Genomic DNA, 27,612 nt, shown 5'->3' with positions numbered 1-27,612 from the left:
TTTCCTTTTCCTTTTCTCCCGCAAAAGGGACTGAGTTTCCTTTCATTAGCAGAAAGCATGGCGGGCATATGTGTAACTGAAAAGTTGAGGTGAGTGAAACTGCGGAAGAGACCCCTCGTCACCACTTTCTCACTTGGACGATTCCAAAATTGCTTTGTGGTTAGTTTTTCAAGCAGCTGAGAAAAAGAGAGAGAGAGAGAGACAAAAAGTGGTAGCACCAGCTCGTATTTATGCGGGAAGGCCGCTCTCTGGCCTCCCTTGAGACAGCCTGGAGACCCCTCCCGGGCCGCAGGGCTGCCCTGGGCCCCGGCGAGGCGGCCGGCCGGCGACATTTCAGGAGGCCGCTTGGCAGCCATTTTAGATCCTGCCCGCGCGGAGAGCTCCTGGCTGCCAAAAACTGCAGCCGCTCCGTGCCAAGACACTCTTGGCAGTGGAGATAAACTTTGTAGAGATACACAGTCCAGAAATATCTTATAATTACAAAGCACAGGGGGCAGAATGTTTTTACAATACAGCTGTGCTAATGTAAACATTTAATTTGGCAGCCTTCTCCACCCACTTTTCAATTAACCGGGTTTATGCAGATACTTTAGGTCTGTAATAAACTTTATTGCTACCTCTCTTAGAGTACAGTTTATGAAACCCAGATTTGAGGGGCTTTTTTGGGGGGGTTTCCACCCATCTAGGAAAGCACAATGTGAATGCGATGTTGCCGTGAAGGGGGGGGGGGGGTTGCTATAGCTCTGGGTCTCAAAAATGCCACAGGCCTGGCTTAACCGAGACAATTGCTTTGGGGGGGGGGATGTGGGGGCTGTCTCCTTTGGCTTCTAAAGCATGCACGAGGATATTAATAGAAAGAGGTAAAATCACTTATACAGCTACAAAACGACACTTGTGTTGGTGATCATTAAAAAAGATAAATGTCCCCTGCAACGCAGGAGACTGTTTCAGAGATAAATTCCCGATAACAGTTCTTACAGTTATAATTATAATAATTGTGTGATCGCCGGGATAATTATTCTTATAGAGTGAAAGAAAGTATTTTCTAGCTAGAGTAGCATTCAACTGTTCAGCTCACAAAGCTAGTCAGTGGATCCTTTTTAGCTAACCTAAAAAATGGTGGAGGTCATAGACTTTGAAAGCTAAATTTGGGTTTAATTGACATTGTGAAAAAGAATTTTTTCCATAAGGTGTATGACATCACATTTCATGATAGCTGTTTCCACGCGCATTGCCCGCACGGCTTTCAGATAAATGAGAGAAACCATATAAATGCCGTACGTATGGATAGTTTGGGGTTTTTTAGAGACCAGAAAAAGATTTTCGATGCATGTTTTCCCATGTTTCCGTTTAGAAATTTTGCCTTGGTTCTGTTTTGTAAAGAATTAACCACTTCTAGAAAGCCATTCTTATGTTTTCCTTCAGGACTCCTTTTGAGTCCCTCATTTACTCTGGCTCCGTCAGCATTCGATCTATGGGGTGTGACCACAAAGTAATTTTTAATCTGAAGTTGTATTCAACCGTTCAGCTCCCAAAGCCAGTCAATAGGTCCCTTTTGGCTATCCTGAGGGATGGCAGAGGTCAAGGGGACTTTAGACCTATGGTCTCAGTACTTCATGCGCCTGTTATTTTGTGCTGCGATAGCTTTTTTTGCTGTCATATGGCCTTTAAGCGTTCTCCTTATCACCGCTAAACAATGCATTTGCTGTGGCTCTCATTCTGTCAGATGTTTTACTCATTAAAAACAAAAACCAAGCACAAAACATTTGACTGTCTCGCTACTAAATCTGTGGTGTGTATGTGTCTAGGTGTGTGTAACATGTCAATTTTACTTTCAGGATGTAATAATTGTGGGTGCTGCTTACCGGCACATTTTAACCAGAGCCCCCTTTTTACTGGTTAGCAAGTGAATGGAAGTCAGGGTAGGGCAAGTTATACTGTGAGCTACGTGAAGACCGGAATAAGTCATGTTTTGTTCACCATTGTAGACTGAGTTCCAGGGACTGAGTTCCAGTGGACTCTTGTAGGTACTCAATCCTGTTTTCTTTTTTAAATAAACAAACAAATGGCTAAATCATGTACGTACGAGGTAGAATCGGGCTATTGAGTGTTAACTGTGTGAACTGGTAACTCATCATGAAGCTTTCTTTTAAGATTGTTTTGTCTTTCTTTGGGAAATTCATGCTCTCCTCATTTTCTTCATGGATGGAATATCCAAGGTGACGGTCCTGTCTGCAGCTTAAATGAATTCCCAAAATTATTCAGGGTACAGTGTGATATAAGGAGGTCACAGTCTTATGTCGGGAAGCAGCGTAAAAGAAACCAACTAGCGCGCAATGTTAAAGTTCTGTATTTGGAGGTATAAGTGGGTGCTGTGGACCCGAGAGGTGGCCTCCTTGGGTGGGAGAAAGAAATTCAAGTGCCTTGAAGGTGAATTAGGAGTTTGTCTAGCATCAAAGAAGGGATATTCTAGGAGAAGAAACCATATGGGCAAAAGCAGAGAGACCTGTAATTACATAGCATATTCTAGGAATTTTAAGCAGTGTGCTAGAGCTTAGGTGTTGGGCAGTTGGGTGTAGATGTAAGAAGGGGTGAAACAAAATCGTTTGATGGATATAGTGAGAGGCGAGGCTAGACTGGGGCCAGATGACCGAGAGCCTTGAATTTTGTCCTAAGGAAGTTGTAGACTCTTCTGAGCAATAGGGAGCCATCAGTGTTTCCAGAAGTGAAGTGATGTGATTCGTGGAGGGGGTGCAGAGGACAGAGTCTGGCTTCGCTGTGAAGAATGACTCCTAATGACCTGAGGAGGCTGAGGCCATTGTCAGATGAGACATGAAAGCTCCATTAGGGAGTGTGCAGCTGTGCAGGTGGAGATGAGGGAATAGAGTTGAATGGTAGAGTCTTTGCCAGCAACTGACTGTGAGACTTTAGGGAGACGAGGTTCCCAGATGCTTAGGAAACTGAGTGGATTTGGGTGCCATTGATTGGAATGTGTACAGGAAGAGGCTGAGCTTCTGTAGGGGTTGGGCACTAGCAATCTCAAGAGGGAGTTTGCAGTTAAAAAGACAGGTTAGGGCTATAAATAGAGATTTGGAGTCTGATGCAAATGGGTGATTGTTCTTTTTTTTTTTTTTTTAAGTTTATTTATTTACTTTGAGAGAGAGAGAGAGAAAGAGGGCACATATATGAGGCAGGGAGGGGCAGAGACAGAAAGGGAGAGAATCCCAAGCAGGCTCCGCACCATCAGTGCAGAGCCTGACGCATCATCTGAGCCAAAATCAAGAGGCGGACGCTCAACTGACCGAGCCACCCAGACGTCCCCCTGCAAATGGGTAATCGTAAACATGGAGCTGGTTGGGTTCATTTGGGCAGGTAAGAAGGTACGAAGGAAGGTCACTCGGGTGGACAGTCTTCGGGCTCCTCAGTAGGTAAGGTGCTGACAGATGAAAAGAAGCTTGTCGTGGAGATTGGAAAGAAAGACCAGAAAGAGAGGCCTAGAACCAGGAAGAGGTGGTGGCCTAAAGGATAAGAGAAGGAAAATTTTTTAAAAGTCAGGGATAATTAGTGTCAAGAGTCAATTCGGTGGGAGTCTGGGAAGATCAAGACGTGCTGTGTTAGATAGAAATAATAATTTTGGACTTAGAACACGTCTAGACTTCTTTACTTGGAGGGATGGTTTTGGACAGAAGGATTATCATGTATCCGTTTTAAATGGTGATCAGAGAGCTTTGAGTTTTGGACTTGTGTTTGATTCCCCGGCGTAACTTTACCAGAATAGATTCAGTCGTACTGAGGTCCTGGGCTCCTCAAAGGATGAATATTCTATACAGACCGTAAGAAACTTCTGGCAGAAAACAATGGATTGTATTTAGTTGTAATCTCTTCAGCCTCCTAATTCTGAGGAGGAAATTTGCATCTTTTTCTCCATCTAATTTCACCACTGGCTACTATAATCAAAGGAGAACCACTTAGAAGTTTTAGTGTGAGTTTGGAGAAGGCATGAACAATTCCACAGAAAATAAAAGGAAATGTGGCCAACCAGCGCACACACCCCTTTAATGGCTCTTACCAAGCCTTCAGACATGCCCCTGGGGGGAGAATTATGGTCCCCCTCCCTGGATTCACCCTGTTAGCAGCAGCAGTAAGGAGCGATTTATTTGCACAATCCCCTCTGCTGTCTTTCTCCCTGTGTGACTCCCCAGTTTAGCAGTAAAAGACTCAGAAAGTGGTGATATTATGCCAGTGCACACAGATTCTATTAGAAAATATGATTGAGCCAACCAGCTTGTAAGTAAAAACAATAGCCGACCGTAAACGGGGTGCAGCTCTGTATCCTCCCGGGCTCTGTTAAAGGGTTTTAAAACACTTTTTAATGCCTGGAGCCTGCAAATGTGCTGAAACTCATACTCAATATGCAATGTTCACTTCGAAGTTTCCTCTGAACGAAAGTAAATGAGCAAGTGGGATACTTTTTAGTTAAAATCCAAAACACAGACGCACGTGGCCCTCTCAGAAAGCGTGTCTGCGGGCATAATGGACTTGAGTGAATCTTCGTTTTCTCTGCTCAGCCCTTGCCATCCTGAGAGGCTGCTTCACCCCTTTCTCAAGGAGGCACGAACAGGAGCAAATTACGCTTTCTGAAAGTAACGTTGGATCTTGTTTAAGTAGATTAGGGTCTGGCAAACGAGTTAACTTTATCAGGCATTTAAAGTCGGAGGACGTACGCTGTGGCCGACTGTGACGTGCCAATTAGCTGGGCTTTCCCCACTCTTTCTGGTTTGGCAGGGACGAGGTTGTTCACCCTGCCACACTGCTGCCTGCCAAGGACACATGGCCAGCTCCCGGCTTCCTGTCTTCCTCTTTGTGTCCTGGCCTAGCCTTCCAGGGAACTGCCAAGACACCGTTGCCAAAAATCTTCCTTCGGAAAGGTCAAGTAACCTCACGTCACCTGTGCCAACATTTGTGTTTTCTTTTTAATCCTCTGCGTTCAACTTGGAGACAAGCGTACAAGCGAACGTGCAGAGTGGATCCCCGGGTCGCTTTGGATCGCTTGGAGAAAGCCGTAGAACCCAAAGAATCCCTTGGCCGGTCAGGGGAGGATGTTTCTAGTAGAGTTCTATTTAAAGCCCCGTGAAGTGTGATAGAGTTCAACACGGTTCAGTGTGGATTTGGATTTAGTTTGCTTTTTAGGATTCACTATACACATGTGATTTTTGGCTGAAGCCAGCTCCTGGGGCATCACATGGCGGGGAGAGAGAAAGAAAAGTAGAGTCTGGTCTTGGCTTAAGGACTGCATTTTTGTTTGTTTGTTATTTTAAGACTCTATAGTCACATATGACTTTGTGCTTTCCAGTTGGGTGTCTGCAACGACACATCCTTGTAAGCTGTCTAAGGAAATGCAGAGACACCCCCTGGGGTGTCTGTTTACGGTGCCACTCTCTGGGCCCAGTACTGCTGTAGGGCACAGCCATTAAGTGTGGGTGGAAGAATCTAAATTTTTACCAGGCCTCTTGAAGGATTCTGATGCTCACTAGGATTTGCGGACTGAATGTGTCACTGGGCGTGCAATGAAAATAAGACGAGCGGCATTTATTGTGACCGTACAGCGGATGGTCCCACATGTCTCCTCTATTCGAAATCTTTTTGAGGACCTAGAGCTTAATTGGAATCGTCAACTGTATGCACGTGAACAGCCACAACAAGCCCTTTTCAGAAGGTTGCAATTAAAAGATACTCATAGTATAAGAAACTTCACCTAAATAATTATCCCTTCTCTGAAAAATCTTCCTTCGGAAAGGTCAAGTAACCTCACGTCACCTGTGCCAACATTTGTGTTTTCTTTTTAATCCTTCTGCGTTCAACTTGGAGACAAGCGTACAAGCGAACGTGCAGAGTGGAACCCCGGGGTCGCTTTGGATCGCTTGGATAAAGCAGTAGAACCCAAAGAATCCCTTGGCCGGTCAGAGGAGGATGTTTCTAGTAGAATTCTATTTGAAGCCCTGTAAAGTCTCAAATTGTAAGGTTTTTCATAAGATTTTTCACTTTTCATCAGGCTTTTCCATGGCATATAGAGCCCCAGAAGTTGTGTACTAAGCAAGTCTGGAGGGCTCCTTCCCTGTAGCCCCCAACTGTGAATGTTACTTCTTGGAGGTGTGCAGTGTGACAGGACCCTGTGATACCTCTCACTGAAGGGAAGTTCCGTGTCTCCAATACTTCATAATGCAAAGCAGCTTTCTTCTCTACCTGGACAAGAGGCCACGTGAGGAATATGGAGCTCTTAAAGTGCCCAACACTGAGCCCCTGCTAATGCTCAAGGCTGCTGGCTTTGAACAGAGAGGAGACTGTTACGTTCTGCCTATAGACTCATAGCCCTTTTGGGGAGGGAGAATGACCTCTTCCTTCAAGGTCCTTCTAGCAAGACTAAGAATCAAATTGACACGACACAGATTATCAGGAGAAAATCAAATTTAATAGCACACCTATGGGAATGAATGGATACAGAGATGGAAATTCCAAAGGCAGTTGGGCAACCTGGTGTTTGTAAGAGCTAAGGAGAGGGGTAGGGGGGTCTGAAGATACAAAAGGGAGAAGGAAAATTCCCAGAAAGGTGAAAAGAGATGTTTGGAAAACGGGGTGGTCCTATTATGCAGATATGTTTCTTAGGTGAAGAAGAATCTGTTAATAGCTTTCTTCCTGATACAAGCAGACAGTTGAGGGAGGGGTGAAGAGCTTTTCCTGAATCTGTTGAGCTTTGATTGTTTTTAACTCAAAATAATGTTCATGCCAACGGGGCCCATCTGGGGTGGCCTGCCCTTGGCCCCCACGGCCCCAATATTCCCTTTTGGCTTTTCATGTAAAATGGTCCACAGTATTTACTTCCTAAGCTCTGTTTCCTTTTCCTATGTGCCTTTTGTATCTTGTGATACGTTATTTTTGCTGATAAGAATGGTGTAGGCTTGAACCTTTTTTTGTCTTTGGTTTCATAGCATGCATAAGGATGGGCCCAGGTTGCCTTCGTAATTTTGCCATTTGTTCCTAAATTATTTCCAAAATTTGCTGGAAAGTGCAGCCTCAGGACACCTCTACCTTTCTGACACAACTAACAAACACTACACTAATTTGGAACACATGTTCTGTCTTTACCTATAGCCTTGGGTTCCAAATTTGCAACTTCAGCATCTTTCATTGAAAAGAAACAGTGTATGTATATATATACACACACACACACACATATATGTATATACACACATATATATGTATGTATATATATATATATATATATTTTTTTTTTTTCCTTAAACTCCCCCTTTGCCTCCCCTTGAACCATCGTCTTTTATAACAGTAATAAGGAAATGTGGTTATGGGTATAATTGCCATGAGGCAATTGTACCCTTGAGAACTGGCAGAATTTTCTTTTCTGTAGTCTGAGGACTGGGCTCCGTCAAGAAGCTTCATTTGCAAATAACTCAATTAGAATAATAACAACAATGTCTTTATTTTTATGGCAACTTTCCCTATAGAGATCAAAGCACGTTAGAAACATCCTATCAGATCCTTTGTTCTAATACCCTGGTGGACTGGAATAAAAAAGTTTTATTATAGCTCGTTTGAGATAGGCGATTGAGGCAGGGAGAGGTTAAGTGACATCCCAGAGGTCACAGAGAAACTCAGTAGGGGAACTGCAACGAAAAAATCAAGGTTTCCTGTTACTCTGCAAGTTATCAAGCCACATTCTTTCCTGGCCATTGTAAAGGATGAGAATAAAGCACAATAATGTAGGTGAAAGTGCTTTGAAAATTGTAAAGGTATTGCTGCTATCTTTATCACTTGGCACAAACGGAAGGTAAGAAAGAGCCTTATTGTCAATGTTTAGTTATTCTAATACATATGACATGGATTTGCAAATTCAGGTTGATTGGGCCTGAACGATCAGTCTCCTGGATCATTAATGAGGGACTCATGAAAAATCACATTTAGAACTCTAAACAAAATGACACGTTTAAGCATCTTAGGGCTGTTAGCAATTCTTAAGTGTAAAGAATTCTATGAGGTTGAAAACAAACTTTGAACAGATTGAGAAGCCAAAGATCATCGTTGCTCTGGTTCCATAAACTGCCAAACATGAAACTTCACCAAGTAGGCTGATTTTCTTTTTGTTTCTTTATTTTTTTCTTTTTCTTTCTTTTTCTTTCTTTCTTTCTTTCTTTCTTTCTTTCTTTCTTTCTTTCTTTCTTTCTTTCTTTCTTTCTTTCTCTTTCTTTCATTCTTTTTCTTTTTCTTTCTTTCTTTCTTTCTTTCTTTCTTTCTTTCTTTCTTTCTTTTTCTTTCATTCTTTTTCTCTTTCTTTCTTTCTTTCTTTCTTTCAAGGTTTTTGCTTTTGACTCTATAGTTCTCGGGGTGGGTGTGATGAATGAAGGCTCTATTTTTTTTTAATGGGAGTAAGAGAACTGGGAGTAAAATTGCTACTAATCTTCCAATCTGATTTCAGGAAGCCTGGGAGGACACATTCTCTGGGGAGGAGACACAATTAACTTGATGCTCTTAATTACTATTGTTTGCTTGGTGGTTAAAGGTGGCGCATTTTGGTGGAGGGCTGTTGGCTCCCCAAGTGTCGGGTGTGCTAGTGTTGGGGGGGGCGCAGGAATGGCAGCGTTCTCACCCTTGAAGAAGAACCCCCTTCAACTAACTAGCAGCTGAAAACTCAGAAATGTCCCCAATTTTATCAGACTTTGCCTTCTTACAGGAAAAATGAGAATTTAGACAGAACACAAGTACGTGGGGTTTTAAAGCTCTCTCTCTGATTTTCAAAGTTCTAGAGTGAGTTCGTATTCCTTGCCTGTAACTCAAATAAATGAAGCGATCTCCCACTTCTCATCCATCCTCCCTGTCCCTCCCCTGGGAAGAGTAATGGCCTTGAGAATTCATCTCACCATCGGTGCACCTCTTGTGGTGTCTTAATGCTTAATGAATGTTAAGCTGAGAACGAATCCAGGTAAACAGGTGGACAGAAAGTAAAAGTTCAACCAACACGAACCCATGTGTAAATTAATACAGAAAGGAAACGTCCATCTTTTAGGAGCACTTTTAACATGGTGAATGGACTGAAGAGATACGTGTTGTTCCCTACCAATCGATTGCATTACATCAGCTAATTCCAGTTTTGATCATTGCTGGATGATATTAATAGAGAGCATTCAGTTGTTGCTTTATTATGGTTAATGTAGTTTTTAAAGGAAGATTTAAAAACAATTTTCTCAAGCCCCCCTTCCTTTTTCTTTCAAATGGCCTCCCTGGATTCCAAGGGCTCTCTTTTCTCCCCCTTTGTGCTGTCTATTGTATTTTGGTGTTCACAGCGTGACATACACATCCATAATGCCACAAAAGATTCCAGCCCAGTGAAAAGAAAGCGGAGCGGTGTCGTCATTTTAAAAACACACGGGTCATGTTGAATGAGATCCTAATATGAGGAGGAAGCTTTGGCTGGAATCTAGATGGGGTACCCTAACTTTTGTACTCAAGTTGTGTGTGGAACCCTGACTTCATTGTACTCACAGATATTGACATCGGGTAAACAAACCTAAACGAAGAGAATGATGCAGCAGCCTGGTGAAAGTCTTCCCACTGGTAGTTTATATTTTCAAGCAAAAAATGGAAATTATCATTTTGGTGGGGACCTTATTTCTCTGTATCATATCCTTTCAAAATTAACTAGATTTTAATCCCATCTTCCCTTCCTTGAAGTATTCATACCCTAGATGTAGCTTATATATCCTTGAGTTCCTTAGAATGCAGATTTTTTTTGCTAAAAATATCTAATATTTTGTCAACAAGATGTAGAATGACAAGCATAATTTTCTCGTAAAGAACTTTTGTTCTTCTTCTCCTGTTTTTTTTTTTTTTTTAGTTTATTTTTTGAGAGAGAGAGAGAGAGAGAGCGCAGGGTTGGGGGGCAGAGAGAGAGAGGGAGAGAGAGATTCCCAAGCGGAGAGCCTGATGCAGGGCTCAAACTCACGAAGTGTGAGATCATGACCTGAGCCAAAATCAAGAGTCGGACGCTGAACCGACTGAGCCACCCCAGCGCCCCAAAGAGCTTTTGCTCTTAATTTCATTTCTTAAACCGTGTCACAGGCAGAAGGGCCGTGACCCTCTGGCAGGTGACAGAGCTATGTAAGTTGGCAAGGGACACAGTAACATCCAGCCTTGACGTCTTCATTAGCTGGCTTCGCTTCTGCCTGTGTCAGTCACACCCAAAGTCCTTCACCTCTTCCAGCAGTTGAATGGTCCTATGAAGTCAATTAATGGTTGCAGTCAGTTCTTGGGCAGAAAGACACCGTAATTTGTACTTTCTGTACCTGCCTTGGCACTCTCAGGCCAACATGCCAAGGCTTAAGTGGGCCAAGGAGAATACAGTTTCCTTCTGGGCCAGGCATAGCACACGATGAGGAGGTCCAGGGATGTCACACTTTAAGATTTAACCTTTTGGGGCAGGGATGGGTGAAGAAAGCTGGGTTGAGGTAGTACAGCCCACCTCCAATATTAAAAGCATTTGCTTATAGACTATTTCCATGATATTTTGCAGCATTTACTCTGCTGTGCCGTTTGTAAGTGGATGGAGGTTTTGTGTTTGTTGGCTTCCAACCAGATCTTCCAAATACATTGTTTGAAGGTGGAGATTAGTAATCCTTTGCTCTATCAGCTTGTTTTTAGGAAGGTGCCTCTTTAAACCAATTCTTGGGCCGGTTATGTCTGTCATAATTTCAGTTATCTATTTAGTATAATGCAAACAATTCAGTTGTATTTGTTTTATCTTGACTTTAACTTAGTTATGTATTCCTATGTGATGGTTTGTAAATCACAGAAACTACACATAGAGTACATTGAAAGAACTGGTGATATTTTCTTATGTCCTTTTTTGGGCTGTAACTTATAATTACAGTTTAAGTTTAGAATAACGTGTGCACAGGGGCGCCTGGGTGGGTCAGTCAGTTGTGTCCAACTCTTGATCTCAGCTCGGGTCTTGATCTCGAGGTTGCTAGTTTGAGCCCCTGCATTGGGCTCCACATTGGATGTGAAGCCTACTTGAAAAAAATTGAATAATATGTGCACAGCAAAAAACAGGTGAAAATTTAGAATCACTTTGTATCTGGCATTATGCTTCCTGCCCATCACCCCCATTACCAGAGACACTCAAGGGCCGTTTCTATCTTGTGGTGTCAGCATTATTCCTATGGTTTTTAATGCCTGAGCAGCATGTCTTCCATCATATTCTGGAGGTTATCTTTCGGTTTAATCCATTGCACTATCATTTTCTCCTTGGAGATAAGAGGGAAGGGAGGGAAAAATGCCAAAAGTGGAAATTCTGGCTAGACTTGATTCATGATCACTTTATGCCTATGTAGACTATGCCCCATTTTCTTTTTTCAATTAATATTTATTAAATTAAATTTACATAGACATAGATTTCAGACTCAGGTATAAATATTTTAACGAACAGTGGTTTTATTTTTTTTAATTTATTTTTTTTTCAACGTTTTATTTATTTTTGAGACAGAGAGAGACAGAGCATGAACGGGGGAGGGGCAGAGAGAGAGGGAGACACAGAATCGGAAACAGGCTCCAGGCGCTGAGCCATCAGCCCAGAGCCTGACGCGGGGCTCGAACTCACGGACCGCGAGATCGTGACCTGGCTGAAGTCGGACGCTTAACCGACTGCGCCACCCAGGCGCCCCCGAACAGTGGTTTTTAGTTGGTATTACAAACTAAGACAATCATGTTTAAAAGACATGAAAGTAAGAGCACCTGGGTGGCTCAGTCGGTTAAGCATCCAACTCTTGGTTTTGGCTCAGGCCATGATCTCACAATTCATGGGATGGAGCCTCATGTTGGGCTCTGTGCTGACAGAGGAGAGCCTGTTTGGGATTCTTTCTCTCCCTCTCTCTGCCTGTCTTCCACACAACATGCACACCCCTGCGCTTTCTCCTTCTCTCTCTCAAAATGAAGAAATAAACATTTTTAAGACAAGACATGAAAATAAAACTTAGAGGCCTGGGTGGGAGAGTTCAAAATGATTGAAGAAAATGCAGTGCAATGCTGATAGCTGAGTGTGCCCACTTACCACCAGAGTCATCTGTTAAAGTTCATCAGAAAAAAAAAATGACATTGAATAGATGCCATATGTTTTCCTTGATGACACTTCTGTCTAATGGGGCTGTTATCTAGGACACGGTAAAACATCAAGTATATTCCGTATTATTTGCATTTGTGATTATAAAGTTTGGTACTGGGAGTTCATATGCTTCCTTATGCATATGAACATCAATATTTTTATGCTGTCTCCTATTTGTGGAGTATTCTAGTAAAGCATCATAAATTATACAGTTCTGATAGAAGAAAATACTTTTGACTGTTCTTATTTAATGCATTTGCCTATGTGAAAATGCTGGATGTCAAGTGAGGTCTTGTGAATGATTTCTTAGAGAAAACAGTAATGTTGAAATTATTTTTCTTTTCAAGTATGTATTAGTCTTATGTTGATATATATTGGTGTATATTTAAGACCAGTTTTTGATTATCCCTACATGGTATTGTTAGCTATTCAGACAACTGATGGGCAATTCAAAGTTGTTTGTGTCATGAGTTGTAAATAAATGTATAATGTCCTATGAAAATAATCAGACTCAATTGGTCCAGTCAAGGAGCAGACATTCATGTTTGTAGAAAAATCATTTACACAAGAAAAAACCCAGGTATCATATATATTGTTGGATGGAGAGACTAACTATGAGATGGTAAAAAGAAAAGACAGTAAACCTGGGTGGGTGGTGACAAGTGTTTAGAGCTTGGTGTCGAAAATCTAAGTAATTTGTCTGTTTTTTTTTTTAACTTGATTATCTTTATATTTCAGTATCCTACATTACAAAAGACTTTGGTGAGATATAAGAGTTCATGCTTGGTACTAAATGGTGGCAGTGCCTTTTCACCTTTTTTATGAGAATCATAACAACTACTTGAAATCTGTTAATACTCTAGATGGTATTATATTTAGTCTGTCTAATACTGTTAATTGTATTACCTGACATTTATTTTAGAGTGATGACTATGTGAAATTTCAACAAGCACATATATCTGTCAAGGTCCAGAGAAATAGAATTCCTACCAGAGAGTCCAATAGAAAGATTTTTATGAGGGCAGAGCCAGGGGGCAGTTACAATATTGCTAGAACAGGTGAGACGCCAAATGGGCAGTGAGGTGCCAAATGGGCAGTGAGGCAACCCAGACGTTAGCATAAGCAGGAGCTCACTACCTCAACCAGGGTGAGGGGTAAAAGCAGAAGGTGGTGTTACCAGAGTCCTTGAGCCACAGCTGTCCTAGGGGGGGAGTGGGGACCACAGACAGAGAGACCCATCCAGTGGAAACCAGAACAAAGGATTCCTAGCCACCACCTGGAGACACCTGTCAAGGCAGAGGGAAGAAATACTTTCCCTCTCCTTTCTTCTTGCCCTCCAATTTCCCAGACTCCCACCAGTGTTTCCCATTGGTTGAACCTAGCCCAAATCCGGTTGTTAGCAGAGCTGGGAAATGTAGTTTGCAGGAACAGAGGGAGGGATGGCTCTGAGCACAAGTTACCAGTACCCGGCAATTCTGGTTTTTGAGGTGGCGTGGAGAGGTGGCATTGAGGTAAGGTTCAAAGCATTCATTTTATGGGAGAGATTGTGTTTGCATGACGTTCTCCAAAGGCTCATTCTCCTAGTTTTTCTTACTGGCATTGAGTTACCAATTTATTTTTTTATCCTACTAGGAAATTTAGTTTGTGATTTTTCATGATGGCATATTGTTAGATACCTTTGAAAATTTCCCATGAATAATTTTTTTTTTTGGTTAATTTTCAAATGTTAACATACTTTAAAAATTTTTTTTTTCCAACGTTTATTTATTTTTGGGACAGAGAGAGACAGAGCATGAACGGGGGAGGGGCAGAGAGAGAGGGAGACACAGAATCAGAAACAGGCTCCAGGCTCTGAGCCATCAGCCCAGAGCCCGACGCGGGGCTCGAACTCCCGGACCGCGAGATCGTGACCTGGCTGAAGTCGGACGCTTAACCGACTGCGCCACCCAGGCGCCCCATCAAATGTTAACATACTTTAAATGTCAGGAAGAATTTTTCTTCTCTGATTAGAACAAATCTTTAAAACCAAAAACAACAGGTGACAGGCTCCATCATTCTATTGGCAGTTAGCTCTGTCAAGGAATTAGAGATGACCTTGCCTCCCCTTTTCCATGTTTTGGAGGTACTGAGAGAGTTCGACTGTCCTTGTAATCAAGCATGGTCTCCAGCTTGGAAACAATGCTTGTGGTTTCTTGGTTCTTTTGTGATTTCTTTGGAGGCTCGCTATGCAGCATAGTTTGTTTTTTGATTGGAATGCAATGCCAGTTTTGAAATCGCATCATAATAATCAATTTGGAAAATTGAACATTAGCCATGGGTAATGTGTGTGCAGTAAAAATAATCTTCGCGAGCATAGGAGATGAGCTTGCAGTAAAAAACTTGAAGTTGGTCTGCGTTAAAGTTTTGTCACATCTGGAAGGCATTTGATGTATAAAATTACATAGGTTTGATACCATTCAGGGTTAAGACATATGGATGGAACATTATGCAGAAACTCATTCTTTTTCATACTCTTTAGACTTAGCTTAGAGATTTTTTAATCATAAGGAGTCCATTTGAATCTCTATTAAAGATAAACGGAGCAAAATGACAAAATGGAAGGAATTTTGAGCACACGGTACATGGCTTTGCACCCCCGTAGTCTCTGTTCCCTTCCGTAAAATGGATACAGCAAGCGACATATGTCTCATCATTTTTTTCCTATTTCCCGAATAACCATAGTAATGAACAGTGGATTCCATGGTAGGCTTCTATTATAGCAGGGTCTTTATTATTCTTGGTTAACATTACCTGTATTTTTCACTTTCCTTTTACAATGGCATTTGAAAGAACAATGCCACGTAGGATTATAACAAATCTTCATATCTGTCTTGGGTTCTAAACTTCTCAGAGTTCTTTGAAACTATTCCACTTATTCGAATAACCTTGACCTTCCCTTAGAAAAAAGATAGAATCACGTTAGCTGGGAGTTTTCGGTTTGTTTGTATTTGTATCAGTGAAATTGAGTTTCACTCCTCTCAGGCACAGTTTTAATTTGCAGGGGGAAGTTGCTCTCTCCTCATTCGTTTCCTCATTGTATGCTTTTTCGAAAATGTTCATTCGCATGATGTATTGTTCAAGTAGTCTTATTCCTGGTAAATTAGCTTTTGTCCTGAAAACATGGGGACAGAACTTCTTTGAACCACTTATCAAGGAACTGTTAGGACATTTAATGCCAATCTCAGCCACATCAGCAAGCTTCCTGTTTCATCAAGTGACTTCTCTGACTTTTTTTCCTTCCAATTTTATGATAAAGCTATTTTATAAACAAAAGCAGTACTGAATGTCTGACAAACAAATCTGCCTTATTATGGTAGGAAGTAAGTATATTGTTTTTGTCTTACTCTATTGTCCTGCTAATGATCGTGCACCATTGGATTCAACACATACATTTATTTGTATATGAATATGGCATCATGGACTTAAAGAGCCATGATTTAATAATAAAGCAAAGGCTACTCATTCATCATAAATAACCAACACGGTATGTAAAAAGCTCACTCAGTGTCTTTTCTCTAAGCTTATATAATGATTTAAACATAAACATTTTAACGATTTGGTAAAGTATCTTTTCACCTGGCATAATGGAGAAATGTGTGCAAGGAAAAATTTCCTTTTTAGGAGCTCCCGCTTAGGATCAAATGAGCACCTTTCAAACAAGAATAATGACTTTTGAGTCATTGATTGAACCAATTGCTAAGTTTGTATTTGTGGAGAGGTTCTTTAAAAGTAGAATATGTTGGGATGCCCGGGTGCCGGTTAAGCGTCCGACTTCGGCTCGGGTCATGATCTTGCGGTTCATGGGTTCGAGCCCCACGTCGGGTTCTGCGTTGACAGCATGGAGCCTGCTTGGGATTCTCTCTCCCTCTCTCTCCCTGCCCTGTCCCTACGTACGCTCCCTATCTCTCTCAAAAATAAACATTAAAAAAATAAAAAATAAAAGAATATGTGTAGACAATCATCAGGCAAGTAATAGTTATGATTGGCATTACTGGCAATTAATTATAATTTGAGGAAGATGAAAAACATCTTGAGTTATAGCAGCCGTCAAGGTCTTGTCCACTGTAAAATAATGGTTGTTTATTCAACAGATGTTGGTTGAGCATCTACTAACATGCCAGGAATTATACTAAGCAGTGAATAAGATGTGCATGTATCTTGACCCCATGAATTTGATAACATAACAGAAGGGTTGGACACTATTCTATTCCTTTAAAATTTCCTGTGATGTTAGTGTTTTTAAAGGGAAGTATAGAGTGAAAACAGAGGAGGACCAATTAGGTGGGATGTTTTGGGTAGGAGTGAAAGTAAGAAATTAAACCTTAAAGTATATTTAAAAAAATACGTTAGCCTTGCTCCACAAACACTTGTGCATATTTTCACTGTTGCATGAAGTTATTTTTCCCCCCTCTTATTTCTGCTGTAAATGACTAAGGCTAAAAAACTCTCTCCTTTTTTGTGTCCAGTTTTAAATGATTGGGCAACATGAAAACTGATTCAGGCGTGAGTGGTTTGCTCAGGGTCAGAGCACAAGTGGTTGGCAGTTACTGAATGGGACCCAGGATTTCTGACTCTCCAGACAGTTTTGAGAAAACACATCCTGATCCCCAAAAAGAAAAATCGCCAATGAAATATTAGAAAGGCTTGTATCTGGTTTTAATCTAGATGTACTATATTATATTAAGTTTTGGAGAAATACATGAAACGACATAGCACAAAAGGGCCATGTGTCCACAGCACTGTGGCGTATGTAGGATTTAGACTAATCCATGAAGACCCCAGGACAAAATAAAACAAGATAAGTAAGTCACTGTGTCAAGCAGTATAACAAGTACTATTCAGGGCTTTGGAGGTATGAGAGCATTTATTTTTCTCTGCTTTCCTTTTAAGAGAAAAATCTAAGACTAATATGATCATAAACATTGCATTTGGTTTATATTGAAATTCTGCATTGATTTTTCAATTTGCCTCCATAATTATGTTCTTGAGTCTGATGACATTCTGGTTTTCATTTTCAGGTTCATATTTCACCAACATTCTCTTTGCACTACATACCTTACTATAAAATGCAGGTTTCTTGGTTTCCAAGAAAAAAAAAAAGTGTATTACATAGAATAGCTGAAATCTACAATGTCTCCCAGATGGGAAAGACAGAACATACATCTCATCTTTTCCTACTGGATCTGGCTGGGCGTTGGAAAGTACTTCATCGTTTTCATGTGGCAAAGCGTATTGGCCAGTTGTTCCTTAAAGTACGCAGTGGCGAGTTCATCTAATATTATGAGATATGGGCAGCATTTATGAAAGATTATAAATCTTACAACTCTCTTCAGAAACTTAAAATACAGCTGGAGATGTTTTGCTTCCAACAAACATGCAATCTTCACAAAATTGGAAAAGAAATGTTTTGCATAAATAATATCTTGGTTTATTCCTCTCTAGTGCAAGAACAATTTTTTTTTTTTTTTAGTCAAAATGATGCCATAAAACGCCTCCCTCCACTACACTAACACCCTTGCTCTGTATTTATATTTTCCTGGTGCATTAAAAAAATTTTTTTTAAGTATGCCAGATTGCTTTGCCTTGTTTTTAAAGATAGAAAACTGGATTTGCTCCCAGGGACTCTTTCCCTAACTAGGCCAGTTTAAAAACTAAACAAGGATTGAGTCAGTTAATTAATTTAAATGAGATTACAAATCAAAAACATATTACGCAATCTTGATTTAATTACCACATTTTATTTACTTAATTGAAAACACACTGTAGAAACTTAGCAATCCTGACAATGATCAGTATGGTATCTTTGCGTTCTAAAGGCTGAAGGCTTCGAGGGCAAGAAGTGTAGACGATCCTGGTTGTGACCTTTGGTTCACTCAATCCCTGGATCAGTAAAGAGTCATTGAACTTAATCTTAGGCCAGAAAGGTCAGATACGATTATCCCTGCTTTCATTTGTGAGGTTTTGGTGCTAGTTAATGAAGCAGTGCAAACCTCTGGTCAGAGATATTGGCAGGTTTAGCACTTTTTGTGCAGGGGTATTTGTATCCAAACTGGTCAATAGTCTCCTCCTGTGAACAGGTTTAATTTGCTTGCATCTGGTCATGTGATTTTTTTTTTTTTTTTCTAAAATTTCAGTGGCCTCTGTCTTTCGGCTAATTCCTTGTGGACAAATTTTGGTCCTGAGCCCAAATAAATCCTTAGTTTAATCCTTGAGATATGGTTCTTTAAACCTAATCACCCTGCTAAGCAAAAATGTGGCTCTTACAAAGAAAGTTTAAAAATGGAGCTAGTGGAATGTGTAGGAATAAGGAATAGAGGATATATTACATATCTCCTCTCTTGTTTTGTATTTTCTTTGGTTAAGTTAATTTCTCTGTAAGGACGTTCAGCATAGCAACCTCTTTTAAAACGATGAGCTTTGTTATATTGAACACATAGTTAAAAATCTGTGTTAACCAATAGAAAGGAAGGTCTGAAAGTATGGGCCTTTCGATGGGACATAATATAGATTACAAAGCATGATTTAAGAATATAAAGAAAGCCACGTTTCCTGAATATTATTTTGATTCTGCCGGACGTATTCAGAGAGGTTTGATTTCTCTTCCCACTCAGGACTGGGTTTAGACCAGGGGGTACAGATTCGGCAAGAGCATTTCAAGGACTCCATTAACAAAATGCCAGAATTCATGCTTTCCGTGGGTTAACCAAGTTTTGCAGTGAAGTGGATGCCATATAATGGGATGTCCTATTGAGAAGAGAAGAGAGGCAGAAGCAGAAAGACAAGGGAGAGCAGGAGAGACAGAAAATGGGCAGGCATTTCCCTACACATTTACATGCTTATGAGCTACAAGGAAAGCACTTAGTTTTCCTATGTTCTCTGTGTGTGTGTGTGTGTGTGTGTGTATGTATGTGTGTGTGTGTTATTCTAATAGACATTTAATAGAGGAAAAAGAAAATTTTATTAAACTATAGTTGTGTGTGTGTGTGTGTGTGTGATTCTAACAGACATTTAATAGAGGAAAAAGAAAATTTTATCAAATTATAGTTTTGTGTCACCCCAATTGATAAAACAGTCCTCCATTTAAACTGAAGCTGTATCGTGTTTTAACCGTGCTGGAGAAAAAGATGGCGAATTATGGCATCAGAATTGCAATTATATAAAGCAAAGTCACTGTAAAATCTGGGGAAGCAGTCATTGCAGAAAGCAGAGTTGCAAGAGTGAGGCAGTGAGGCATAAGCCTTGAGGCAGAAGAAGCTAGAAGAGGGTGAAGGAGGTTTGCCCTACGAGAATAGTTTTCTCCTCCTCCCCTTTAAAAAGGTGCCTAGTTTTGTCTTATTTTCTTGTGTCCCTGTTATAAAATGCATGCATCTGTATCCCTTCCCTCAGGGTTTTGCTTGTTCCTTACATCTTGACTTTTCTCTTTCGTAAGTGATTTTTTTCTGGCATGCTGTGTATTTGATTTGTAAAAATATACTATTTTCGTGTGTTGGTAATTAATGTTTAGGAGAGAAAGAAGGGGACCATTCTAAGTCTTTAAAAAAAATCTCGTGGTATTCTTTAGTTGACAATGGGCTATTTCTTTACCTGCTTAAAGCAAAAAGAATATGACAAAGGGGCCTTTATCGCATGATGACTAATTTTAGTTCTAGCAAGAGGCTATCTGTAGGTTAACAGGTTACGATGTGGGTTTCATTTACTCTTCTGATATCCCTTGATATAAAAGCCATATTGTTATAGAATCATAGAATTTTAGAGCTAGAAAGGACCTGACAAGTTACCTTGTTCCATCCATTCTTTGCACCAAAACGACTGTAAATTCAACTCCCGCCTCCCAAATTTGGTTTTCCTGTTGATAGTGCAGTCGTGGTGTCAGAGACGAAAATGAATTCCTGAAATGCGTTTCATCCGGGGGTAGAAAGAGAGCTAATATATAAAGGTCATTAAAGGCTTCTGGGCTTGCTTCCTGGACCCTCACCAAACATTTCTTCCCTTTGTAGGAGAGCACCAAAAATTACTTTCTCACTCAAAATAGTGTCTCTTGCCTACCCCTCCCATTTCCAAATACTCCTTCAGAACTGAGCCTTAACATGGGGCCAGGAGACCTGGTCCCGGGGAATTGTATACCTAACCCTCCTCCGCCTTTTTTTTTTTTTTGCCACAAAGGTTATATCTATTTGACTTCTACTGTATGTTTCTGCCCTGAGGGACGTGCCTAGTCTTTCTTCTTTGCACACTTCATAGTTTACATGCCTGTTGTTTTTTGCTCATTTGGTTTACTCAGCCAAATGTCGGGCCCTACATCATTGTATCAAAGATTAGGGCTGTAGGGCTAAGTAGGTCAACGTCCAGGCCTTCATGTATTTTAGAATCTAAAACGGATGTCCTCAATATGGAGGACTTGGGGGAGGAAAAAAAGGGGGGGGTGGAAGGTGAAGGCTTGGAGGCACCCAGTGTAAGTGACACATGGGGGGAGCAGAAGGCCAAAAGAGGACCGAGGGGTTGGTGAGGACCAGAAGGTACCTGGAATGGCCTACTGAAACATTTGGAGAGTTTCCCGTGAGTATTTGGAGTACCTGTAAAGGTTTTAGCTGTGAAGTAGCTTAATCAGTTTGGGGTTTTAAAGAGATCACCTTGGTAGTAGAATAAGGTACTAGAAAGATATGAGATCCGATCTGTTCATCTTTGAAGACCCTGCCCATGAGGTCCCTCCCCTCTGATATCTTCTATGACACACCCTCGCTCATCCTTCCTAGGAAGAACCAACTGTTTGCTGATCTTGATATATATTCGTTAATAATACCTATCATGGTGTATTATATTTTATTTGTACATTGTTTCCTCTTTGGGAAGAGTCTGAGCTCTCGAAAGCGTACAATATGTGTGCTTCTTGTTGGAGCAGTATTTTAAAGGGCATTATTATACATTAAATGGAAATTTAATAAGCGTGTATTGAGAACTTACTATGTCCCAGACATCAGCAGCTGGACTACCAAAGGTGTCCCATGAATCTGAATCACATCTGATTGATGCTTACAGTAGTGACCTTCAAAAAATTTTCAGTTTTGATGATCTGCCCCGATCAGGTAATTGAGCTCATCAACCTCAGAAAGTTAGTACTCAATAACAAACATGGAACAGGTTATTATTTGTTTATTATCTTATATATTTAACAAACCTTTTATTGGCCTTCCAGTAGATTATTAGTAAAACTTGAGATTTAGAGTTGTCCAATCTTTTGAAAGCATCAATTAGTGTATAGATTTTAATTATGTCTAACTTAGAATAGCTAAGGGTTTTTTTAAATTTATGAAAAAGATTTTGAATGTATTGGTAAATGGTGGGAAGGAGGAGGGAAGTTAGGGGTAAGGTAAAGTTCCCAGAAACATTTAATCTGCTGAAAGATCCCTTGGCTGTGCATGATTTTAAGATTGTATAATACCCACTCAAGGGGTAGTGTGTCTGAATGGGTGGCCCATGGAGAGAACATATGTTTCAAGAGTTGCCATGTAACTTTGGACAAATCATTTAGGTCACTTACATATCCCAGGATCTTCCTTAAAATTGGGCCATTAGGGAAACTGGCCCCTGTTTAGGTAAAGTTTAGATAGTAGAAGAACCATAAAAGGCTGACTGCTTTTTAAAAGGGAATGGAACAAAAGAATGGAAGAAAAGTTGGAAAGGGTCATTTGGAGATGTGAACCTTTTCTTATTTCTGGGGGAGGAGGAATGGATTGAGTTTATAAAGTAATTTAGGGGATGCCTGTGTAGCTCAGTCACTTGGGAGTCCATCCGACTGTTGATTTCAGGCCGGGTCATGATCTCATGGTCCATGGGATCAAGCCCCGCATTGGGCTCTGCACTGACAGTGTGGAGCCTGTTTGGGATTCTCTCTCTCTCCCTCTCTGCCTCTCCCCCCTCACAAATAATTAAATGGACTTAAAAAGAAAGTAGTGATCTAGAAATGGATTCATTAACTATTTTCTTCCAAGAAGAAGATATATGTTTATTTATACTTTTAAAACATAGAGAATGGGCTAAAAGAGATTTTTGTAAGTATGTAATACAAACTATTTCAGTTGTACATTATGTCCGGTGAAGTCAGAAAGAGACAAAGAAACGTAGAAGATCTAGATTAAGATCAAGGAAGAGAAAATAAAATGTGGAGGGTATGATGGAGGACTGGTTTAGGTCTCCTGCCTGCAAGGTCCGTTCCCTTCTCTTGTTTTCCACTGCATCCAAATTGATCCTGGATTCAAGACCCAATGTGCTGGGCAACTTACAACCCCTATTCTTACCAGTCTTGCTCTCCAAAGACTTCAGTCTTCTGGAAGGCAGTCTTCATCAGGTGGCTGGTATTTACTGCCTTTTGAGTGTGACAGCTCCTGAGAGTCTTGTGATGGTAGTGCCTGCCTCTCTTGAGAAGAGAGGGGGGCTATAGCATTGACATGGGAATTTTCAGTGGGCACACACTCTTGTGGGATTGAGCCCCACATCAGTCTCTGTGCTGATGGTGTGGAGCTTGCTTGAGATTCTCTCTCTCGCTTTCTGTCTGTCTCCCCACCCCAGCTCATCCTCTCTTTCTCTCTCTCAAAATTAAAAAAAAAAGGAATATTAATCATTTTTTTTAATGTGACCTCTGTGTTTACTATCTTTCATTTACTGATTGTATAGAATGTGCCTGGCCAGGGCTTGATGGTTTATATAATAAAAGCTTTGCAACAGCTCTATGAGGTAGATAGTACAACAGTTTTAAATATCAGGCCCACAGGGCTCTAAGAGTGAAGTAATTTTGCACAAAAATCCCACTACTAGTGAGGAACAGAACTAGAATTCATAATAACATATTAAGAACACACACACACACACACACACACACACACACACACACAGAGGACTTGATGATGGAGGTGGTTGAGTAAAACCTTTGGGTGTAGAGTAATGTGACCTGGGTGGTGAATTGGAAGGGTTTTAGATGTGGTCTGAATAATTCCTTCTCTGAAGCTAACCACAATAACAGTTCTTTTTGGTTTCTCTGCCAACTGTGACTTTCTGGTTATTTCCTTTTCCAGCAGTTGGAATTAAGTGACCAGTATAAGGTGCCGTGAGAGTTAAGAGTAGATTATAGCCTTAGAATTTACAGTCTGAAAAGTAAATGTTCACTGGCTCACTCCCTGAGGGGCCCTCTTCTATGTTTTGGGATCCAGTATATGCTATTTTCCTTCATGAGAAGGCACAGACTTTGGAATATGAGGGAAAATCTTCCATTGTGTGCCAGTAAATGCCAGATCATTTTAGAAAGTGGAATTCTTATGAAAAGCAAGTGTGTGACTCAAATTTAGTGTCTTCTTCAGTTTTCCCTCAAATACTTGTGGTTTTTTTTAGTAATAATATTATTTTCAAATGAAGAAGTTGGTGTGCATTTGTTGGAAGTGGGGGAAAGGGTAATTTGCAGCAGAAAAGAATAGGGTTTCCCAAGTGGGATGTTGTGGTAAAAGGGGTTGCCATTGTTCTAGCTGAATACTTTCTTGGGAGTAGAAGAGACCTTCATTCTTTAATTGACCTAAGTTTTAGTAGCCAGATGTTGGGAAAGAGTTTTGTGGTGCCATTTTGAAATTGATTTAAGGAAACATGCGAAGGCTCACAGAGAGTCGACAACTCCTGTTCCCTGAGGACAACCTCAACTGACCTCATGTTGTGTCATCAGGAAGGTGGCATTAGCCACCTTGAGGGATGCATGTTTAGACCTCCATAAACGTGAAGTCATTTTAGAAGGAAAAAGAAAATACGAAGAATCTCTGGTCAGTGGGTATGTTAATAATAATAAGTAGGAACTTCTCAAAATGTTAGAGTCACTTGAGAAATTAAACTGGAATGTACTATCGATATTGAAGGACATTTGTCAGAAGAACTCAAGGCAGAAATAGCTGAAGCCGTAGCAAAATAATGTCATTTATCATTTTTATGTAACTATCATACTCCATGCCTGGAAACTGGCCAATATCATACCATCTTTTATAGGAATGTAGAAAGAGAAAGATTGATCTTCGAAGTTATAAGTCACTGAGTCTTGCCTCCCTTCCAGAAAAAGCCATAGTATTCATGAGAGATTAGAGACAAGCATTGTAGAGAATACCCAACTCTGTGCCTGTCAGCAGGAGACACTAGCTGAAACTCAGACTGCAGGAGTAACCCTTACCAGTTTCTTTACTTCCATTTTGGGAAATCAGAAATGAATTGGCAGATAATGTGGGAATCCGTAAATATATTTGCTAAGATTTCACGAAACCTATCCTAGGGAAAAAAAAAAAAAGAGATGAAGGAAAATGGATGAAGAGGTAGACTTCTGATCTCAGCATTAAATCTGGTGAACAGGCATGAGGCAAAGCACAAAAATAAATCACCAAGTTTTATACGGTAAGAAGCTAACAGGATGCCCTTGCATTTAGTAATAGAAGCAGCAATTGCTATATGTTAATCGCTTACACGGAAGAGCAGAATAACCCTGCTGAAAAAAACCAAACAAAACAGTGTAAGATTTTTCTGCTTAAACGAGACTGGATTCCTATCTTGGCTTAGGTACCATGGCAGGATTTCAGGGAAGAGACTTATCTAGGGCCACCTATCAAATTTTGTGGGCATGCACTATCCAGTTCAAAACTGCCTTCTCTAGGCAGGCAAGCAAGGCGGCTGAATCTGAGCCTGTCATTCCTCTGGCATTTACCGAAAGCCCAGTGCATTCACAGCCACGAGCAGCACCCCCGCACACTGAGGGAGACACAAAAGGAGTAGACAGAATCTCTGCTTCTGCCTTGGAGCATGCAATTTAGTTGGGGAGACAAAACTTAAATACTAGAACCAATAAAGGAAGATTACAAAGCAACCTGCAAGTAAGTGTATAATAACATGGGGCCAAATGACACAGATAAATGCAGAGGGGACACGGAGGAAAGAGGAGTGAGCAAAACACAACAGTGTTAGATTAGCTAGGAAGGGCGTGTTGCCTAACTGTAGTATTGCCTCCACGTTGCTTTCCCTACAGAAAGCATCAATGGAGAATAACGTGGGATAGGAAATTCAGATATACTACATTGATCTTTTTCTCCTTATCTGCAGAGTCTGTCTATCACAGATGGAAATTAAATTGATCCAACAATTTGCTCTCCACAAAGCTCTGTTAGTTTCTACCTAGTAATTTATGCTTTTCTTGGGTGTTTGCAAATCGATTGCTATTATGGGATGCAGGCAAATCTGGGCCTGGATCCAGTAGGTTGGGAGATTATGGGAGTGGATATGTGTGTATGCACATGAAATCCTGGAAAAACAGACTCTCGTTTCTATCTATTATACTCATGGAATAAAAACATTTTCAGGTTCTTAAAAGCATGTTTAATTACACTCAGGTTGCATTTTTAGGGAATGTATCTGCTTTAGTTCATATTGCTACTGACAGGCCCAACCTTCAAACCACCTTCAGGGGCTTTGTGGTCAGACCTTTTGTTTCCAGAAAGCCTTGCTCCGTCCTGAGAAGATGATAGGTCTCTACTCACCCCCCCCCCCCTCCGCCGTTTGACATAGAAATATGTATGGACATTCATCTAGCTTGATAAATAAAATGTTACCGCTGAAAGGCTTGGGAAAGTATACTTTATTTCAACACTCAGCTTCATTGTTGGGCCTTAAATTTTTTCTTTAAAGTCCGTTTGAGGATTGTGAAATTCTTTCAAAACAAATTAAAAAGAAAACATTTTCTGTGATTTCTTTACAGATTCTGGACAATCAGGAAGTCCAAGCCACAATGATCCTGCCAAGAATCCTCCAGGTAAATATGTGTTCCAGGACGTTTGCAATCTAACATTGTTGGAGAACAAAGGTACCACTGTATTGATAAACACCCCATCATTGGTCAGCTGCCTGTTTTGTTCTGGTAGGCAGGTATGATCAGGATGCGAGGTGATTCTGTTTGGGCCCTTCACAGTGGCGGATACTTCTATACGGGCGTCATCAGTCTTAACCGAATCACCGTTTTAATTTTTGTTGGTGTTTCTGGAAAAATGAACATGCACGTATTTTAGTTGTGCATTGTTCAGGTGCTAAACGTCATTGCTGCTTAAAAAGCCAAAAAACCCTCTTAGTCATCCTTTTAAAATGCACCAGAAAAAGTAAAAATTTCCATACTCTTATTATAGTTTATCAACCGTCATTACTTTAAAAGGAGGGGTGCGGTCGTGGTTGGGTATGTTTTCAGGGAAGGGTTTTTTTGCGAACGAGTTTTTCTTCCATAAGGTTTTTATTGGATTCCAAGAATCAGGGAATAATGAAAGTCGGACTTTTCCTTTAGTATAATACATGCCAAATACCCTCTTATTTTCAGAAGTTGTTCCAGATCTGAAAATGGGCTTTTATAACTTGGCTCTCTTCATAGTTTTGTTGTTCCTAAATCTGAACGTACAGAATTTGACATTGATTTGGGAGAGGTTTGTTTTTTTTTTTTCCTCAGGACGTAAAACTTGTCAAAGCAGGGTTTCTAATATTTCGTTATCGTAAGGATTTTGATTATATCTGTAACTTTGGTAAAAGAGTGCTCTAGGAATAACAAAAACAAAACAAAACAAACAAAACAATCCACACTCACCACACGTGCCCTCTACTTCCCAAAATAATCTCATCTGTTTTTTTTTTCCATTGAAAATAAACCAAAACGTTTATGAAAGGTAATAATAAAAGTTTCCTCAGGGAGAATTAGTGTCAGGTCCTTAATTATTCGATCTCCCTTGTCCTAATGCTTTGCTAATATGAGGTGGAAAAACCTGAAGAATCCCCAACGTGTAAGAAAATATGTCAGGCCAGTCTTGTTTTAAAATGATGTTGGAAAGATACAGTAGGTAAATACGCAAGGAAAAGTGTGAGGTCCAAACAATATATTTTTTATTTCTGAGTCTTGCCTGTACTTTGTTCTTTATTTTTATCTTAGAAAAAATATATTTTTCCAACTACATCTTAACCTGTGTGGTATTATACAAAACCTTACTGTTGGACAGAAATGACATATAATTCAAAGGTAAAAAAGCCCTAATTAAATATAAGTTGAAAAATGTACCCTAAGTTGAATTTTCTCCACTTTTAAAGTCAGAATCCTTCAAAATTCCTACAGATCAATAACAAAACAGGCAAAAATCACAACAGTTTTAAATGTAATTTCCAGTTAAATGTATTATTTTATTTTTTGGGGTTGGTGGGAGATTAGAACCAAAAAGGCAGACTATTTTGAATCTAATAAATTTTGTCAGAAATTTTCTGAAGTTGAGAAAATTTCATTAGCTTATAATGTCTTTAACTCGCCTAAAATGTCTTCTTTTCAGCTGAGTAATATTTTCTCTGCATCGCATGATAACCCAAAGTGAATTGTG

At 40.3% G+C, this 27,612-nt stretch overlaps 1 protein-coding gene across 15 annotated transcripts in view; it reads left to right on the top strand.

The window, feature by feature from the left end:
* NFIB (nuclear factor I B) overlaps nucleotides 1-27,612 on the top strand; it is a 458,039-nt gene that overhangs the window by 324,288 nt on the left and 106,139 nt on the right. For all 15 annotated transcript variants that reach the window (XM_043567244.1, XM_043567251.1, XM_043567246.1 and 12 more), the window contains exon 3: nucleotides 25,971-26,024. In XM_043567244.1, the coding sequence (XP_043423179.1) occupies nucleotides 25,971-26,024 (54 nt within the window). The remainder of the gene's footprint in view (nucleotides 1-25,970; nucleotides 26,025-27,612) is intronic.

Source organism: Prionailurus bengalensis, chromosome D4 (assembly GCF_016509475.1).
Source record: "Prionailurus bengalensis isolate Pbe53 chromosome D4, Fcat_Pben_1.1_paternal_pri, whole genome shotgun sequence".
NCBI classification, from domain to species: Eukaryota; Metazoa; Chordata; class Mammalia; order Carnivora; family Felidae; genus Prionailurus; species Prionailurus bengalensis.
This window is presented reverse-complemented; position numbering and strand designations above follow the sequence as displayed.